Raw genomic sequence first — 16077 nt, forward strand, 5'->3', positions numbered from 1 at the left:
CAGGGAGGTTATGCTTGAACTGTATAAAACACTGGTTAGGCCACAGCTGGAGTACTGCGTGCAGTTCTGGTCACCACATTACAGGAAAGATGTGATTGCACTGGAGAGGGTACAGAGGAGATTTACCTGGATGTTGCACTAGAGAGGGTACAGAGGAGATTTACCAGGGTGTTGCACTGGAGAAGGTACAGAGGAGATTTACCAGGATGTTGCACTAGAGAGGGTATAGAGGAGATTTACCAGGATGTTGCACTGGAGAGGGTACAGAGGAGATTTACTAGGATGTTGCACTAGAGAGGGTACAGAGGAGATTTACCAGGATGTTGCACTGGAGAAGGTACAGAGGAGATTTACCAGGATGTTGCACTGGAGAGGGTACAGAGGAGATTTACCAGGATGTTGCACTAGAGAGGGTACAGAGGAGATTTACCAGGATGTTGCACTAGAGAGGGTACAGAGGAGATTTACCTGGATGTTGCACTAGAGAGGGTACAGAGGAGATTTACTAGGATGTTGCACTGGAGAGGGTACAGAGGAGATTTACCAGGATGTTGCATTGGAGAGGGTACGAGGAGATTTACCAGGATGTTACCTGGACTGGGGAATTTTAGCGATGAGGAAAGATTGGATAGGCTGGGGTTATTTTCTTTGGAACAGAGGAGGCTGAGGGGAGACCTGATTGAGGTGTATAAAATGATGAGGGGCCTGGATAGAGTGGATAGGACGGACCTGTTTCCCTTGGCAGAGGGGTCAACAACCAGGGGGCACAGACTTAAAGTAATTGGGGGGAGGTTTAGAGGGGATTTGAGGGGAAATGTCTTCACCCAGAGGGTGGTGGGGGTCTGGGGTGGAACTCACGGCCTGAAAGGGTGGTAGAGGCAGAAACCCTCACCACATTTAAAAAGTACCTGGATGTACACTTGAAGTGCCGTAACCTACAGGGCTACGGACCAAGAGCGGGAAAGTGGGATTAGGCCGGGTGGCTCTTTGTCGGCCGGCGCGGGACACGATGGGCCGGAATGGCCTCCTCCCGCGGCGTAAGCTTCTAGGATTCTAGGGTTCCCGAGCCGGCTCCCTTCAGCTCCCGCCCGCTGTCCTTACGCTCTGGGACCCTGGCAGACAGAAGGGGTGGCGTTGACTCTCGGTGCGTCATCAGCATAGGTCGTCCCTCGAATCGAGGATGACTTGCTCCCACACCGAATATTCCGGATCCCGAACTACATCCTGAAGGGTGGGAGATGCCTGTGGGTGGATTTTTTTAACGTGGGGTGACCGTTGCACACCAGCCACCACACGGGCTTGACAGAGCGAGGTCTTGGTCCAGGGGCAAGGGTTAACCAGGACGACTGGAGACCAGCTCTGCTGCACGGACCCAGTGCGCTCACATATCGCACAGTGTGGGCTGGGCCCGTGCTGCCCCTGGGCCCTCGCCGCTCCTTCGCCCCGACCTCGCCGCTCCTGGTGTACCCGCCCGCGCTCCAATCACCGACCTGGACCTTGGCAACGTCCCTCTTCACTGCCGTCGCTCTCCTGCTCCCCGGAGTGGTACACCGCCACACTTCTCCTCCCGCTCCCCGGCCTACCCGATGGTGCTCTCAGGCCGGGGGTCCGCTCAGCCGGGGGTCTGCGGTAAAGCGCGCAGCATGCATGTTTACCCATCCCCCTATCTCCCCCCCCTTGCACCCACCTCTGAGTGTGTGCCGGGTCGCAGGGGCACTGCTGGTTGCAGTCATGGCCGAATAGCCCCTCGTGGCACAGCCGGTCCTGGCAGTAGCTGCCCTGGAAGCCGGCCTCACACAGGCAGACCCCGTCGATGTGCATACACTTGGCGTTGTTGAGGCAGTCACAGGACAGGCTGCAGTTCAGCCCGTACTTCCCAAACGGGCAGCTCTCCTGGCACCTAAAGAAAAGCGGGCGGGTGGGGGGGGGGGGGGAAAGAAAAGAACGACTTGCATTTATATAGCGCCTTTCACAACACCGCACATCCCGAAACGTTTTACCGCCAATGAAGCAATTTTTATTGGAGTGAGGTCGCTGTTATAACACGGCAGCTCAATTTGTGCACAGCAAGCTCCCACACACAGCAATGTGATAATGACCCGGATCATCTGTTTTAGTGATGTTGGTTGAGGAATAAATATTGGCCCCAGGACACCGGGGAGAACTCCCCCTGCTCTTCTTCCAATAGTGGCCCCGGGATCTTTTACATCCACCCGAGGGGGCAGACGGGGCCTCGGTTTAATGTCTCATCCGAAAGACGGCCCCTCCGATAGTGCGGCACTCCCTCAGTACTGCCCCTCCGACAGTGCGGCGCTCCCTCAGTACCGCCCCTCCGACAGTGCGGCACTCCCTCAGTACCGCCCCTCCGACAGTGCGGCGCTCTCTCAGAACTGCCCCTCCGACTGTGCGGTGCTCCCTCAGTACTGCCCCTCCGACAGTGTGGCGCTCCCTCAGTACCGACCCTCCGACAGTGCGGCGCTCCCTCAGTACCGCCCCTCCGACAGTGCGGCGCTCTCTCAGAACTGCCCCTCCGACAGTGTGGCACTCCCTCAGTACCACCCCTCCGACAGTGTGGCGCTCCCTCAGTACTGCCCCTCCGACAGTGCAGCGCTCCCTCAGTACGAGCACTGGGATTATGGGTTCGAGTCTCTGGAGTGGGGACTCGAACCCGTGACCTTCTAACTCAGAGGTGAGCGAGAGAGAACCAGCCACTGAGCCACGGCTGATATGGGTCATCCTATCCATCGTTACAAGTCGCCATTATACTGTTTCACCTTCCCCACGCATCCCCGCCCTCTCCTGAAGCTGTCGGGGTTCGGGTCCCGCCCACTGCCCATGCCCACCTATTCGGCTATAGAGAGCATCACAGCTGAATCTTCCCCTCCCTGATCCAGGGGATGTGGAGAACGATTATAGCCCCCTCACCTCATCCCCTCCCCACAAGTGCCCTGTTCATGATAAACTGAGGCAGCACAGGCCCAGGGGTGAGCCTGGTGTCCTCCTGGTCTTTGAGGCCCAGTAACACGACAGGCGATACATTTAGAACATCAGAAATAGGAGCAGGAGTCGGCCATTCGGCCCCTCGAGCCTGCTCCGCCATTTAATACGATCGCGGCTGATCCGATCATGGACTCAGCTCCACTTCCCCGCCCGCTCCCCATAACCCTTCACTCCCTTATCGCTCAAAAATCTGTCTATCTCCACCTTAAATATATTCAATGACCCAGCCTCCACAGCTCTCTGGGGCAGAGAATTCCACAGATTTACCACCCTCTGAGAGAAGAAATTCCTCCTCATCTCTGTCTTGAATGGGCGGCCCCTTATTCTGAGACTATGCCCCCCAGTTCTAGGGGAAACATCCTCTCTGCATCCACCCTGTCCAGCCCCCTCAGAATCTTATATGTTTCAATAAGATCACCTCTCATTCTCCTATGAGTAGAGGCCCAACATACTCAACCTTTCCTCATAAGACAACCCCCTCATCTCAGGAATCAACCGAGTGAACCTTCTCTGAACTGCCTCCAAAGCAAGTATATCCTTTCGTAAATACGGAGACCAAAACTGCACGCAGTACTCCAGGTGTGACCTCACCAATACCCTGTATAACTGTAGCAAGACTTCCCTGCTTTTATACTCCATCCCCCTTTGCAATAAAGGCCAACGTTCCATTGGCCTTCCTGATCACTTGCTGTACCTGCATACTATCCTTTTGTGTTTCATGCACAAGTACCTCCAGGTCCTGCTGTACTGCGGCACTTTGCAATTTTTCTCCATTTAAATAATAAGCATTTAAATTTCTCCATTTAAATAATAAGCAAAGAGTAGGAGTAAACGGGTACTTTTCAGAATGGCAGGCAGTGACTAGTGGGGTGCCGCAAGGTTCTGTGCTGGGGCCCCAGCTGTTTACACTGTACATTAATGATTTAGACGAGGGGATTAAATGCACTATCTCCAAATTTGCGGATGACACTAAGTTGGGTGGCAGTGTGAGCTGCGAGGAGGATGCTATTAGGCTGCAGAGTGACTTGGATAGGTTAGGTGAGTGGGCAAATGCATGGCAGATGAAGTATAATGTGGATAAATGTGAGGTTATCCACTTTAGTGGTAAAAACAGAGAGACAGACTATTATCTGAATGGTGACAGATTAGGAAAAGGGAAGGTGCAACGAGACCTGGGTGTCATGGTACATCAGTCATTGAAGGTTGGCATGCAGGTACAGCAGGCGGTTAAGAAAGCAAATGACATGTTGGCCTTCATAGCGAGGGGATTTGAGTACAGGGGCAGGGAGGTGTTGCTACAGTTGTACAGGGCCTTGGTGAAGCCACACCTGGAGTATTGTGTACAATTTTGGTCTCCTAACTTGAGGAAGGACATTCTTGCTATTGAGGGAGTGCAGCGAAGATTCACCAGACTGATTCCCGGGATGGTGGGACCTATCAAGAAAGACTGGATCAACTGGGCTTGTATTCACTGGAGTTCAGAAGAATGAGAGGGGACCTCATAGAAACGTTTAAAATTCTGACGGGTTTAGACAGGTTAGATGCAGGAATGATGTCCCCAATGTTGGGGAAGTCCAGAACCAGGGGACATAGTCTCAGGATAAGGGGTAAGCCATTTAAGACCGAGATGAGGAGAAACTTCTTCACCCAGAGAGTGGTGAACCTGTGGAATTCTCCACCACAGAAAGTAGTTGAGGCCAATACACTAAATATATTCAAAAGGGAGTTAGATGTAGCCCTTACTACTCGGGGGATCAAGGGTTATGGCGAGAAAGCAGGAATGGGGTACTGAAATTTCATGTTCAGCCATGAACTCATTGAATGGCGGTGCAGGCTAGAAGGGCTGAATGGCCTGCTCCTGCACCTATTTTCTATGTTTCTATCTTTCTATGTTTCTATGCTCTTTGATTTTTTTTCTGCCAAAGTACGTGACCTCACACTTTCCAACATTATACTCCATCTACCAAATTTTTGCCCACTCACTTAGCCTGTCTATGTCCTTTTGTAGATTTTTTGTGTCCTCCTCACACATTGCTTTTCCTCCCATCTTTGTATTGTCAGCAAACTTGGCTACGTTACACTCGGTCCCTTCTTCCAAGTCGTTAATATAGATTGTAAATAGTTGGGGTCCCAGCACTGATCCCTGCGGCATCCCACTAGTTACTGCTTGCCAACCCGAGAATGTACCATTTATCCCGACTCTCTGTTTTCTGTTAGTTAGCCAATCCTCTATCCATGCTGATATATTACCCCCAACCCCATGAACTTTTATCTTGTGCAGTAACCTTTTATGTGGCACCTTGTCAAATGCCTTCTGGAAATCCAAATACACCACATCCACTGGTTCCCCCTTTATCCACCCTGTTCGTTACATCCTCAAAGAATTCCAGCAAATTTGTCAAACATGACTTCCCCTTCATAAATCCATGCTGACAATGCCTGACCGAATTTTGCTTTTCCAAATGTCCTGCTACTGCTTCTTTAATAATGGACTCCAACATTTTCCCAACCACAGATGTTAGGCTAACTGGTCTATAGTTTCCTGCTTTTTGTCTGCCTCCTTTTTTAAATAGGGGCGTTACATTTGCTGTTATGCTAATATATTATCCCCAACACCGTGAGCTTTTATCTTGTGCAGTAACATTTTATGTGGCACCTTGTCAAATGCCTTCTGAATGTCCAAATACATCACATCCACTGGTTCCCCCTTTATCCAACATTCCATTTGCCTTCTGGATCACTTGCTGTACCTGCGTGCTAACTTTTTGTGTTCTGTGCACAAGTACCCCCAGGTCCCTCTGTACTGCAGCATTCTGTAATCTCTCCCCATTTAGCTAGTGATTTGCTGCTCTCCAGTTCCCAGTCGATCCCTACTGGAGAGGAGCAGGAGGGGTGGAGGATGGCAGATTTAAGGGGGAGTGAGAAGGAGACAGTATACGGAGCGAACCTCACCTTATTCCTGTGTAGCCTGCAGTGCAGTGGCATTGACCTGTGGCACGATGACACTCCCCACCATTGTGGCAATGACATTGCTGGGTACAGTTCATTCCGAACCTATCCTGAGGGCAAGGCAGAGTGCAGACTGAGCCCTGGGGCCATCCGCAGGTGGAGGGGGAATGGGGAGAAACAGAAAACAAAACGGCATTAGATGTCCAACAACGTATAGTGGATACTAAAGAGCGGAGAGCAAAGGGGAGAGCGAGAACACGAGTTTAAGGCCTTTGTGAGACCACACTTGGGAGTACTGTGCAGACATTGATGACGAGATCCAACACCGCCTCCAGTGCACCAGTGCAGCCTTTGGCCGCCTGAGGAAAAGAGTGTTTGAAGACCAGGCCCTCAAATCTGCCACCAAGCTCATGGTCTACAGGGCTGTAGTAATACCCGCCCTCCTGTATGGCTCAGAGACATGGACCATGTACAGTAGCCACCTTAAGTCGCTGGAGAAATACCACCAACGATGTCTCCGCAAGATCCTACAAATTCCCTGGGAGGACAGACGCACCAACGTTAGCGTCCTCGACCAGGCCAACATCCCCAGCATCGAAGCACTGACCACACTCGACCAGCTCCGCTGGGCAGGGCCACATTGTCCACATGCCCCCCGACACGAGACTCCCAAAGCAAGCGCTCTACTCGGAACTCCTTCACGGCAAACGAGCCAAAGGTGGGCAGAGGAAACGTTACAAGGGACCACCCTCAAAGCCTCCCTGGTAAAGTGCAACATCCCCACCGACACCTGGGAGTCCCTGGCCCAAAGACCAGTCCGCCCTAAGTGGAGGAAGTGCATCCGGGAGGGCGCTGAGCACCTCGAGTCTCGTCGCCGAGAGCGTGCAGAAAGCAAGCGCAGGCAGCGGAAGGAGCGTGCGGCAAACCAGTCCCACCCTCCCCTTCCCTCAACCACTGTCTGTCCCACCTGTGACAGGGACTGTGCCTCTCGTATTGGACTGTTCAGCCACCTGAGGACTCATGTTAAGAGTGGAAGCAAGTCTTGCTCGACTCCGAGGGACTGCCTATGATAATGATGACTGCGCACCTTGGTTCACTAGACTGATTCCTGGGATGAGAGGGCTGTCTTATGATGAGAGATTGAGCAGACTGGGCCGATACTCTCTGGAGGTTCGAAGAATGAGAGGTGATCCCATTAAAACACACAAGATTCTGAGGGGGATTGACAGGGTAGATGCAGGGAGGGTGTTTCCTCCGGGCTGGGGAGTCTAGAACCAGGGGTCACAGTCTCAGGATAAGGGGTCGGCCATTTAGGACTGAGATGAGGAGGAATGTCTTCGCTCAGAGGGTGGTGAATCTTTGGGATTCTCTGCCCCAGAGGGCTGTGGAGGCTCAGTCGTTGAGTATATTCAAGGCTGAGATCGATAGATTTTTGGAGTCTAGGGGAATCAAGGGATATGGGGATCGGTCGGGAAAGTGGAGTTGAGGTCGATGATCAGCCGTGACCTTATTAAATGGCGGAGCAGGCTCGAGGGGCCGAATGGCCGACTCCTGCTTCTAATTCTTATGTTCTTATGAGAGGGAGCAGAAAATTAGAGGGTTATACAGCAGTGAGTATTTTAGTCTCTCTCTCAAGAAGTGGCCCTCCACTAGGGGTGAGGGGTCATAACATCAGGACTGTGTGACCCTCAGGGGTGAGGGGTCACTGACATCAGGACTGTGTGACCCTCAAGGGTGATGGGTCACTGACGTCAGGACTGTGTGACCCTCAGGGGTGAGGGGTCACTGACATCAGGACTGTGTGACCCTCAGGGGTGAGGGGTCATAACAGCAGGACTGTTTGACCTGTGGGGTGAAGGGTCACTGACGTCAGGACTGTTTGACCTGTGGGGTGAAGGGTCACTGACGTCAGGACTGTTTGACCTGTGGGGTGAAGGGTCACTGACGTCAGGACTGTTTGACCTGTGGGGTGAAGGGTCACTGACATCAGGACTGCGTGACCCTCAGGGGTGAGGGGTCACTGACATCAGGACTGTGTGACCCTCAGGGGTGAGGGGTCATAATAGCAGGATTGTTTGACCTGTGGGGTGAAGGATCACTGACATCAGGACTGTTTGACACTCAGGGGTGAGGGGTCACTGTCATCAGGACCTTGCGATTAGGTACGGCGGGAAATTAAAATCCGAGGCACGAAAAGGCCTCGAAATGAAAGCCACGAGCGTTGGATGAGGTCGCAAGCAATGGCGGCTGGTTGGTGCACGGCGTTAGTACATTAATCGTATCCCCCGCCCCCTGGCCCACGACCCCCGACTCCCCGAACTCACCGTCCAGCCCGCGGGGCAGAGGCACGGCCCTCCTGCGGGGCGACAGACGCCGCCATTTTGACACGGGCAGTGGGGACCGCACGTTCGCTGCCCATCTGATCCCGGGCAGAGCAGCTCGCATCTGAAGGAGAATTGAAGTTAAAAAAAAGACACTGCACACTGAGAGGCCTCAGGCTGCATTTTACCTCAAACTCCCAGCAACCATCGCGAGGCAGACAGGCGCACAATCGACACGCAGCGCCCCCTGTGGCGGGAGGGGTGGGGTGGGGGGGGGGAGTATACGGGGGTGGGGTGGAGGGGTTGCATGTGACATCTTTAGACACAGGCACGCACTCCACAAGATGGCTGCTCACAGAATTGTGATCATGTGACCTTGCCGCATGATCTGTTATTGTCATTACATCGGCAGTCCACTAGATGGGGCTCCCACGGTGCTCGATCCACCTCCGCGATTCACCACGTGGCGAGGGATCTCGGAGCGGTGCGGTCGGGGGAGGGCACGGTGGGGGCAAGGGGAGGCGGGGCAGAGGTGCCCCGTGAGGGCGGGCATCATTTTGGACGGGACGCTCTTCTTCCGACTCAATCGATCGTCTGCGAGCACGTGCAAGTTTTTTTTCCCCACGCGCTTTCCCAGTACGGAGCACAGATCAAGTAGGTTGAGGCTTGGGGGGGAGAGGGGAGATTGTTGGTGGGAGGGGGGGGAGCTGAACTTCCATTGAATGAAAAAATAACTGAGAGGTGGGGGGGGGAGTTTTCAGCAACTCTGGGCCCACCCTCTCCAATTTTGAACTGGGCTTGTAGAAACCACGCTAATTCCCACGGTCAGGATGGGGCAAGTAATGGGGGTGATCAACGCCCCATGAGGTTAAGGCCTCCCCCTCCCCCCTCCCCGAACACACATCTTCCCGATTGAGCTACCCCTCCCTTGCCTTCCGCTCATCATCGGCAGTCCCTCGGAATCGAGGAAGACTTGCCTCCACTCTTAACATGAGTCCTTAGGTGGCTGAACAGTCCAATACGAGAGCCACGGTCCCTGTCACAGGTGGGACAGGCAGTGGTTGAGGGAAGGGGAGGGTGGGACTGGTTTGCCGCACGCTCCTTCCGCTGCCTGCGCTTGGTTTCTGCACGCTCTCGGCGACGAGACTCGAGGTGCTCAGCGCCCTCCCGGATGCACTTCCTCCACTTAGGGCGGACTGGTCTTTGGGCCAGGGACTCCCAGGTGTCGGTGGGGATGTTGCACTTTACCAGGGAGGCTTTGAGGGTGGTCCCTTGTAACGTTTCCTCTGCCCACCTTTGGCTCGTTTGCCGTGAAGGAGTTCCGAGTAGAGCGCTCGCTTTGGGGAGTCTCGTGTCGGGGGCATGCGGACAATGTGGCCCTGCCCAGCGGAGCTGGTCGAGTGTGGTCAGTGCTTCGATGCTGGGGATGTTGGCCTGGTCGAGGACGCTAACGTTGGTGTGTCTGTCCACTATAAGTTCCCATCTTGGTCCCAAACACTATGGAAACCACCCCCCCACCTCCTCTTCACCCCAACCCCCACCATCTTCCTAAGCCTCCTCATTTTTAAAATTCATTCCTGGGATGTGGGCATCGCTGGCAAGGCCGGCATTTATTGCCCATCCCTAGTTGCCCTTTGAGAAGGTGGTGGTGAGCTCCTTCTTGAACCGCTGCAGTCCGTGTGGTGAAGGTGCTCCCACAGTGCTGTTAGGGAGGGAGTTCCAGGATTGTGACCCAGCGACGATGAAGGAACGGCCGATATATTCCCAAGTCGGACTGACTAGGGAGTGTCAGCCTGGATTTATGTGCTCAAGTCCCTGAAGTGGGGACTTCAACCCACAACCTTCTGACTCAGAGGCCAGGGTACTGCCCACTGAGCCACGGGCTCGAGCGGCTGAATGTGCCCTTGTTCCCAGGTTCCTTTGCAACACGGTTGGGGGGTGTTCGAGTCACGGGCTGCAAACCAGGAAGTAAAAAGCAGTTTTTAATCCTTCACGATTAGGAGCTGGAGCGCTGGTTCCCCGAGATTCACCGTCCCAAGAAGCGGAGAAGGGGGGGATGGTTTCGAAAACGCGGCACGCATTTTCCTGTCCCGGCGCAGACCGAACGCAAAGCACGAGGAACGGCATCGCGCCAAACGGCGGCACTCACAGTCCGCCGGCGGTCCCCTCGGCGCAGCGGCACTCCCCGGTCACGTGGTCGCAAGCCGCTCCGTGCCGGCACCGGCAGCGGCTGAGACAGCCCCGCCCGTAGGTCCCAGGGCGGCAGGGGTCCTGGCAGGCCGCGCCCTCGTAGCCGGCGCTGCAGGAGCAGCCGCCGGTGTGCGGATCGCACCGCGCTCCGTTACCGCACGCGCACAGCTCGGTGCAGTTAGGTCCCCACATCCGGTCCGAGCACGCTGAGAGAGATCGGGAGAGAGCGAGATAACATCAGACACAATTCAACAGGTCCCCGCCTGTAATAGTGCCGCGCTCGCTCAGTACCGCCCCTCCGACAGTGCGGTGCTCCCTCAGTACCGCCCCTCCGACAGTGCGGCACTCCCTCAGTACCGCCCCTCCGACAGTGCGGCACTCCCTCAGTACCGCCCCTCCGACAGTGCGGCACTCCCTCAGTACCGCCCCTCCGACAGTGCGGCACTCCCTCAGTACCGCCCCTCCGACAGTGCGGCGCTCCCTCAGTACTGCCCCTCCGACAGTGCGGCGCTCCCTCAGTACTTCCCCTCCGACAGTGCGGCGCTCCCTCAGTACTGCCCCTCCGACAGTATGGCGCTCCCTCAGTACTCCCCTCCGACAGTGCGGCGCTCCCTCAGTACTGCCCCTCCGACAGCGCAGTATGGCGCTCCCTCAGTACTGCCCCTCCGACAGTGCGGCACTCCCTCAGTACCGCCCCTCCAACAGTGCGGCGCTCCCTCAGTACTGCCCCTCCGACAGTGCGGCGCTCCATCGGTACTTGCACTGGGAGTGTGGGCCTGGATTACGGGCTGAAGTCCCTGGAGTGGAGACTCAAATCCACAATCTTCTGACTCGGAGGCGAGAGAGCGAGAGAGAGAGCTGTCCACTGAGCCTCGGTCTGACAAATAATTCTTGTTGCCGAGGAATCAGAAGCAGATTGAGGTCGTTCTGGAAAGATTGCGGCCTGTGGGTCGGACGTCCTGCGATGGGATTGGAGTGAAGGCGAGGAGCATGGTGCTTACGGGAGGAGCGGGTTAACTGGAGGCAGAGAGTTCCCGGGAAGTAAACAGGCGTTCGCTCGGCCTACTGCTGGTCCGCGGGGACAGGCCCTACGTGGGAACAGTCTGCCCTTTGACCCTGAATGACAAACAAAGCTCCAATCGCTCTGTCCATGACCACGGCAGCGACGCACTTCGAGGGAGCATGTGCTGATAGCGGGCGGGAACTTGCCGTGTGTGTGGTCAGGAGCTGAAGAATGCCGGCCTGAGAATCATGGAACCACAGAGATTTACAGCGCGGAAGGAGGCCATTCGGCCCATCGTGTCCGCGCCGGCCGACAAAGAGCCACCCAGCCTAATCCCACTTTCCCGCTCTCGGTCCGTAGCCCTGTAGGTTACGGCACTTCAAGTGCACATCCAAGTACTTTTTAAATGTGGTGAGGGTTTCTGCCTCTACCACCCTTTCAGGCAGTGAGTTCCACCCCAGACCCCACCACCCTCTGGGTGAAGACATTTCCCCTCAAATCCCCTCTAAACCTCCCCCCAATTACTTTAAATCCCTGCCCCCTGCTTGTTGACCCATTCTGCTGAGGGAAACAGGCCCTTTCTATCCACTCTATAAGAACGTAAGAAATAGGAGCAGGAGTCGGCCATTCGGCCCCTCGAGCCTGCTCCGCCATTTAATACGATCATGGCTGATCCGGTCATGGACTCAGCTCCACTTCCCTGCCCGCCCCCTTATCCCCTTATCGGTTAAGAAACTGTCTATTTCTGTCTTAAATTTATTCAATGTCCTAGCTTCCACAGCTCTCTGAGGCAGCGAATTCCACAGATTTACAACCCTCTGAGAGAAGAAATTTCTCCTCATCTCGGTTTTAAATGGGAGGCCCCTTATTCTAAGACCATGCCCCCTAGTTCTAGTCTCCTCCATCAGTGGAAACATCCTCTCTGCATCCACCTTGTCAAGCCCCCTCATAATCTTATACGTTTCGATAAGATCACCTCTCATTCTTCTGAATTCCAATGAGTAGAGGTCCAACCTACTCAACCTTTCCTCATAAGTCAACCCCCTCATCCTCTGAATCAACCGAGTGAACCTTCTCTGAACTGCCTCCAAAGCAAGTATATCCTTTCGTAAATATGGAAACCAAAACTGCACGCAGTACTCCAGGTGTGGCCTCACCAATACCTTATATAGCAGCAGAGCAGGTCTCCAGTCGTCCTGGTTAACCCTTGCCCCTGGACCAAGACCTCGCTCTGTCAAGCCCGTGTGGTGGCTGGTGTACAACGGTCACCCCACGTTAAAAAAATCCACCCACAGGCATCTTCCACCCTTCAGGATGTAGTTCGGGACCCGGAATATTAGGTCCTTCATTGAAACATCTGGGAACTCATTCCTTTTCGGCGTGAAAACAAATTATCCTCGTTTCGAGGGACCGCCTATGATGACCTTATATAGCTGTAGTAAGACTTCTCTGCTTTTATACTCCATCCCCTTTCCAATAAAGACCAAGATATCATTGGCCTTCCTGATCACTTGCTGTACCTGCATACTAACCTTTTGTGTTTCATGCACAAGTACCCCCGGGTCCCACTGTACTGCGGCACTTTGCAATCGTTCTCCATTTAAATAGTAACTTGCTCTTTGATTTTTTTCTGCCAAAGTGCATGACCTCACACTTTCCAACATTATACTCCATCTGCCAAATTTTTGCCCACTCACTTAGCCTGTGTATGTCCTTTTGCAGATTTTTTGTGTCCTCCTCACACATTGCTTTTCCTCCCATCTTTGTATCGTCAGCAAACTTGGCTACGTTACACTCAGTCCCTTCTTCCACGTCATTAATGTAGATTGTAAATAGTTGGGGTCCCAGCACTGATCCCTGCGGCACTCCTCCAGTTACTGGTTGCCAACCCAAGAATGAACCATTTATCCCGACTCTCTATTTTCTGTTCGTTAGCCAATCCTCTATCCATGCTAATATATTACCCCCAACCCCGTGAACTTTTATCTTGTGCAGTAACCTTTTATGTGGCACCTTGTCAAATGCCTTCTTGGCCCCTCATAATTTTATACACCTCAATCAGGTCTCTCTCTGACAGCATTTGCTGAACTGGACGAGAGGGGGAACTGAGGTACAGCAGAAAGGACTGAGATACATCAGAGGGGGAAATAGGTCATTTTCATCATCATAGGCAGTCCCTCGGAATCGAGGAAGACTTGCTTCCACTCTTAACATGAGTCCTTAGGTGGCTGAACAGTCCAATAGGACAATTACAGTCCCTGTCACAGGTGGGACAGACAGCGGTTGAGGGAAGGGGAGGGTGGGACTGGTTTGCCGCACGCTCCTTCCTCTGCCTGCGCTTGGTTTCTGCACGCTCTCGGCGACGAGACTCGAGGTGCTCAGTGCCCTCCCAGATGCACCTCCTCCACTTAGGGCGGACTGGTCTTTGGCCAGGGACTCCCAGGTGTCGGTGGGGATGTTGCACTTTATCAGGGAGGCTTTGAGGGTGTCCCTGTAACGTTTCCTCTGCCCGCCTTTGGCTCGTTTGCCGTGAAGGAGTTCCGAGTAGAGCGCTTACTTTGGGAGTCTCGTGTCGGGGCATGCGGACAATGTGGCCCTGCCCAGCGGAGCTGGTCGAGTGTGGTCAGTGCTTCGATGCTGGGGATGTTGGCCTGGTCGAGGATGCTAACGTTGGTGCGTCTGTCCTCCCAGGGGATTTGTAGGATCTTGCAGAGACATCGTTGGTGGTATTTCTCCAGCGGGGGAATACCAGAGGGGACTGAGGTACACCAGAGAGTGAAAGAGGTATTCCAGAGGGGGACAGAGAGAATACAGAGGAGACTTACAGCAGGAACTGAGTTGCAAAGCCCTCATCAACAGGAGCATCTTTATAATAGTCTAGTTGATCTCTTAAGGCCATCGAATGTCACAGCACAGGAGGAGGCCATTCGGCCCATCATGCCTGTGCCGGCTCTGTGGTGGCTGGGGCGGGAAATGAGTCCCACTGCCCCGATGTTAAGATCAGGTGGTTAAGAAGGCATATGGAATACTTGCCTTTATTAGCCGAGGCATAGAATACAAGAGCAGGGAGGGTTATGCTTGAACTGTATAACACACTGGTTAGGCCACAGCTGGAGTACTGTGTGCAGTTCTGGTCACCACATTACAGGAAAGATGTGATTGCACTGGAGAGGGTACAGAGGAGATTTACCAGGATGTTGCACTAGAGAGGGTACAGAGGAGATTTACCAGGATGTTGCACGAGAGAGGGTGCAGAGGAGATTTACCAGGATGTTGCACTAGAGAGGGTACAGAGGAGATTTACCAGGATGTTGCACTAGAGAGGGTACAGAGGAGATTTACCAGGATGTTGCACTAGAGAGGGTACAGAGGAGATTTACCAGGATGTTGCACTGGAGAGGGTACAGAGGAGATTTACCAGGATGTTGCACTGGAGAGGGTACAGAGGAGATTTACCAGGATGTTGCACTAGAGAGGGTACAGAGGAGATTTACCAGGATGTTGCACTAGAGAGGGTACAGAGGAGATTTACCAGGATGTTGCACTAGAGAGGGTACAGAGGAGATTTACCAGGATGTTGCACTAGAGAGGGTACAGAGGAGATTTACCAGGATGTTGCACTGGAGAGGGTACAGAGGAGATTTACCAGGATGTTGCACTGGAGAGGGTACAGAGGAGATTTACCAGGATGTTGCACTGGAGAGGGTACAGAGGAGATTTACCAGGATGTTACCTGGACTGGAGAATTTTAGCGATGAGGAAAGATTGGATAGGCTGGGGTTGTTTTCTTTGGAACAGAGGAGGCTGAGGGGAGACCTGATTGAGGTGTATAAAATGATGAGGGGCCTGGATAGAGTGGATAGGACGGACCTGTTTCCCTTGGCAGAGGGGTCAACAACCAGGGGGCATAGATTTAAAGTAATTGGGGGGAGGGTTAGAGGGGATTTGAGGGGAAATGTCTTCACCCAGAGGGTGGTTAGGGTCTGGGGTGGAACTCACTGCCTGAAAGGGTGGTAGAGGCAGAAACCCTCACCACATTTAAAAAGTACCTGGATGTGCACTTGAAGTGCCGTAACCTACAGGGCTACGGACTGAGAGCGGGAAAGTGGGATTAGTCTGGGTGGCTCTTTGTCGGCCAGTGCGGACACGATGGGCCGAAATGGCCTCCTTCCGCGCTGTAAATTTCTATGATTCTTGAGGGAGAGTGAGGTACAGCAACAACTTGCTGCTGAAGCCCTCAACCGTGCCTCTGTTACCTCCAGACTTGACTATTCCAACACACTTCTGGTCGGCCTCCCACGTTCTACCCGATGTAAACTAGAGGTGATCCAAAACCCGGCTGCCCCGTGTCCTAACTCGCACCGAGTCCCACTCACCCATCACCCCCTGTGCTCACTGCCCCGTGTCCGAACTCGCACCGAGTCCCACTCACCCATCACCCCCTGTGCTCACTGCCCCGTGTCCTAACTCACACCAGGTCCCACTCACCCATCACCCCCTGTGCTCACTGCCCCCGTGTCCTAACTCGCACCGAGTCCCGCTCACCCATCACCCCCTGTGCTCGCTGCCCCCGTGTCCTAACTCGCACCAGGTCCCACTCACCCATCACCCGCT

The 16077-nt window shown here is 54.0% G+C and overlaps 1 protein-coding gene across 1 annotated transcript in view; it reads right to left on the bottom strand.

Moving 5' to 3' along the window:
* Positions 1-16077, bottom strand: part of LOC139240216 (multiple epidermal growth factor-like domains protein 10) — a 232263-nt gene that overhangs the window by 119288 nt on the left and 96898 nt on the right. The window contains exons 7-10 of the mRNA XM_070868687.1: positions 10420-10666; positions 8274-8394; positions 5953-6089; positions 1688-1900 (exon numbers count right to left, since the gene is read on the bottom strand). Coding sequence (XP_070724788.1) covers positions 1688-1900; positions 5953-6089; positions 8274-8394; positions 10420-10666 — 718 coding nt within the window. The remainder of the gene's footprint in view (positions 1-1687; positions 1901-5952; positions 6090-8273; positions 8395-10419; positions 10667-16077) is intronic.

This window comes from Pristiophorus japonicus, chromosome 30, assembly GCF_044704955.1.
Source record: "Pristiophorus japonicus isolate sPriJap1 chromosome 30, sPriJap1.hap1, whole genome shotgun sequence".
Lineage (NCBI taxonomy): Eukaryota > Metazoa > Chordata > Chondrichthyes > Pristiophoridae > Pristiophorus > Pristiophorus japonicus.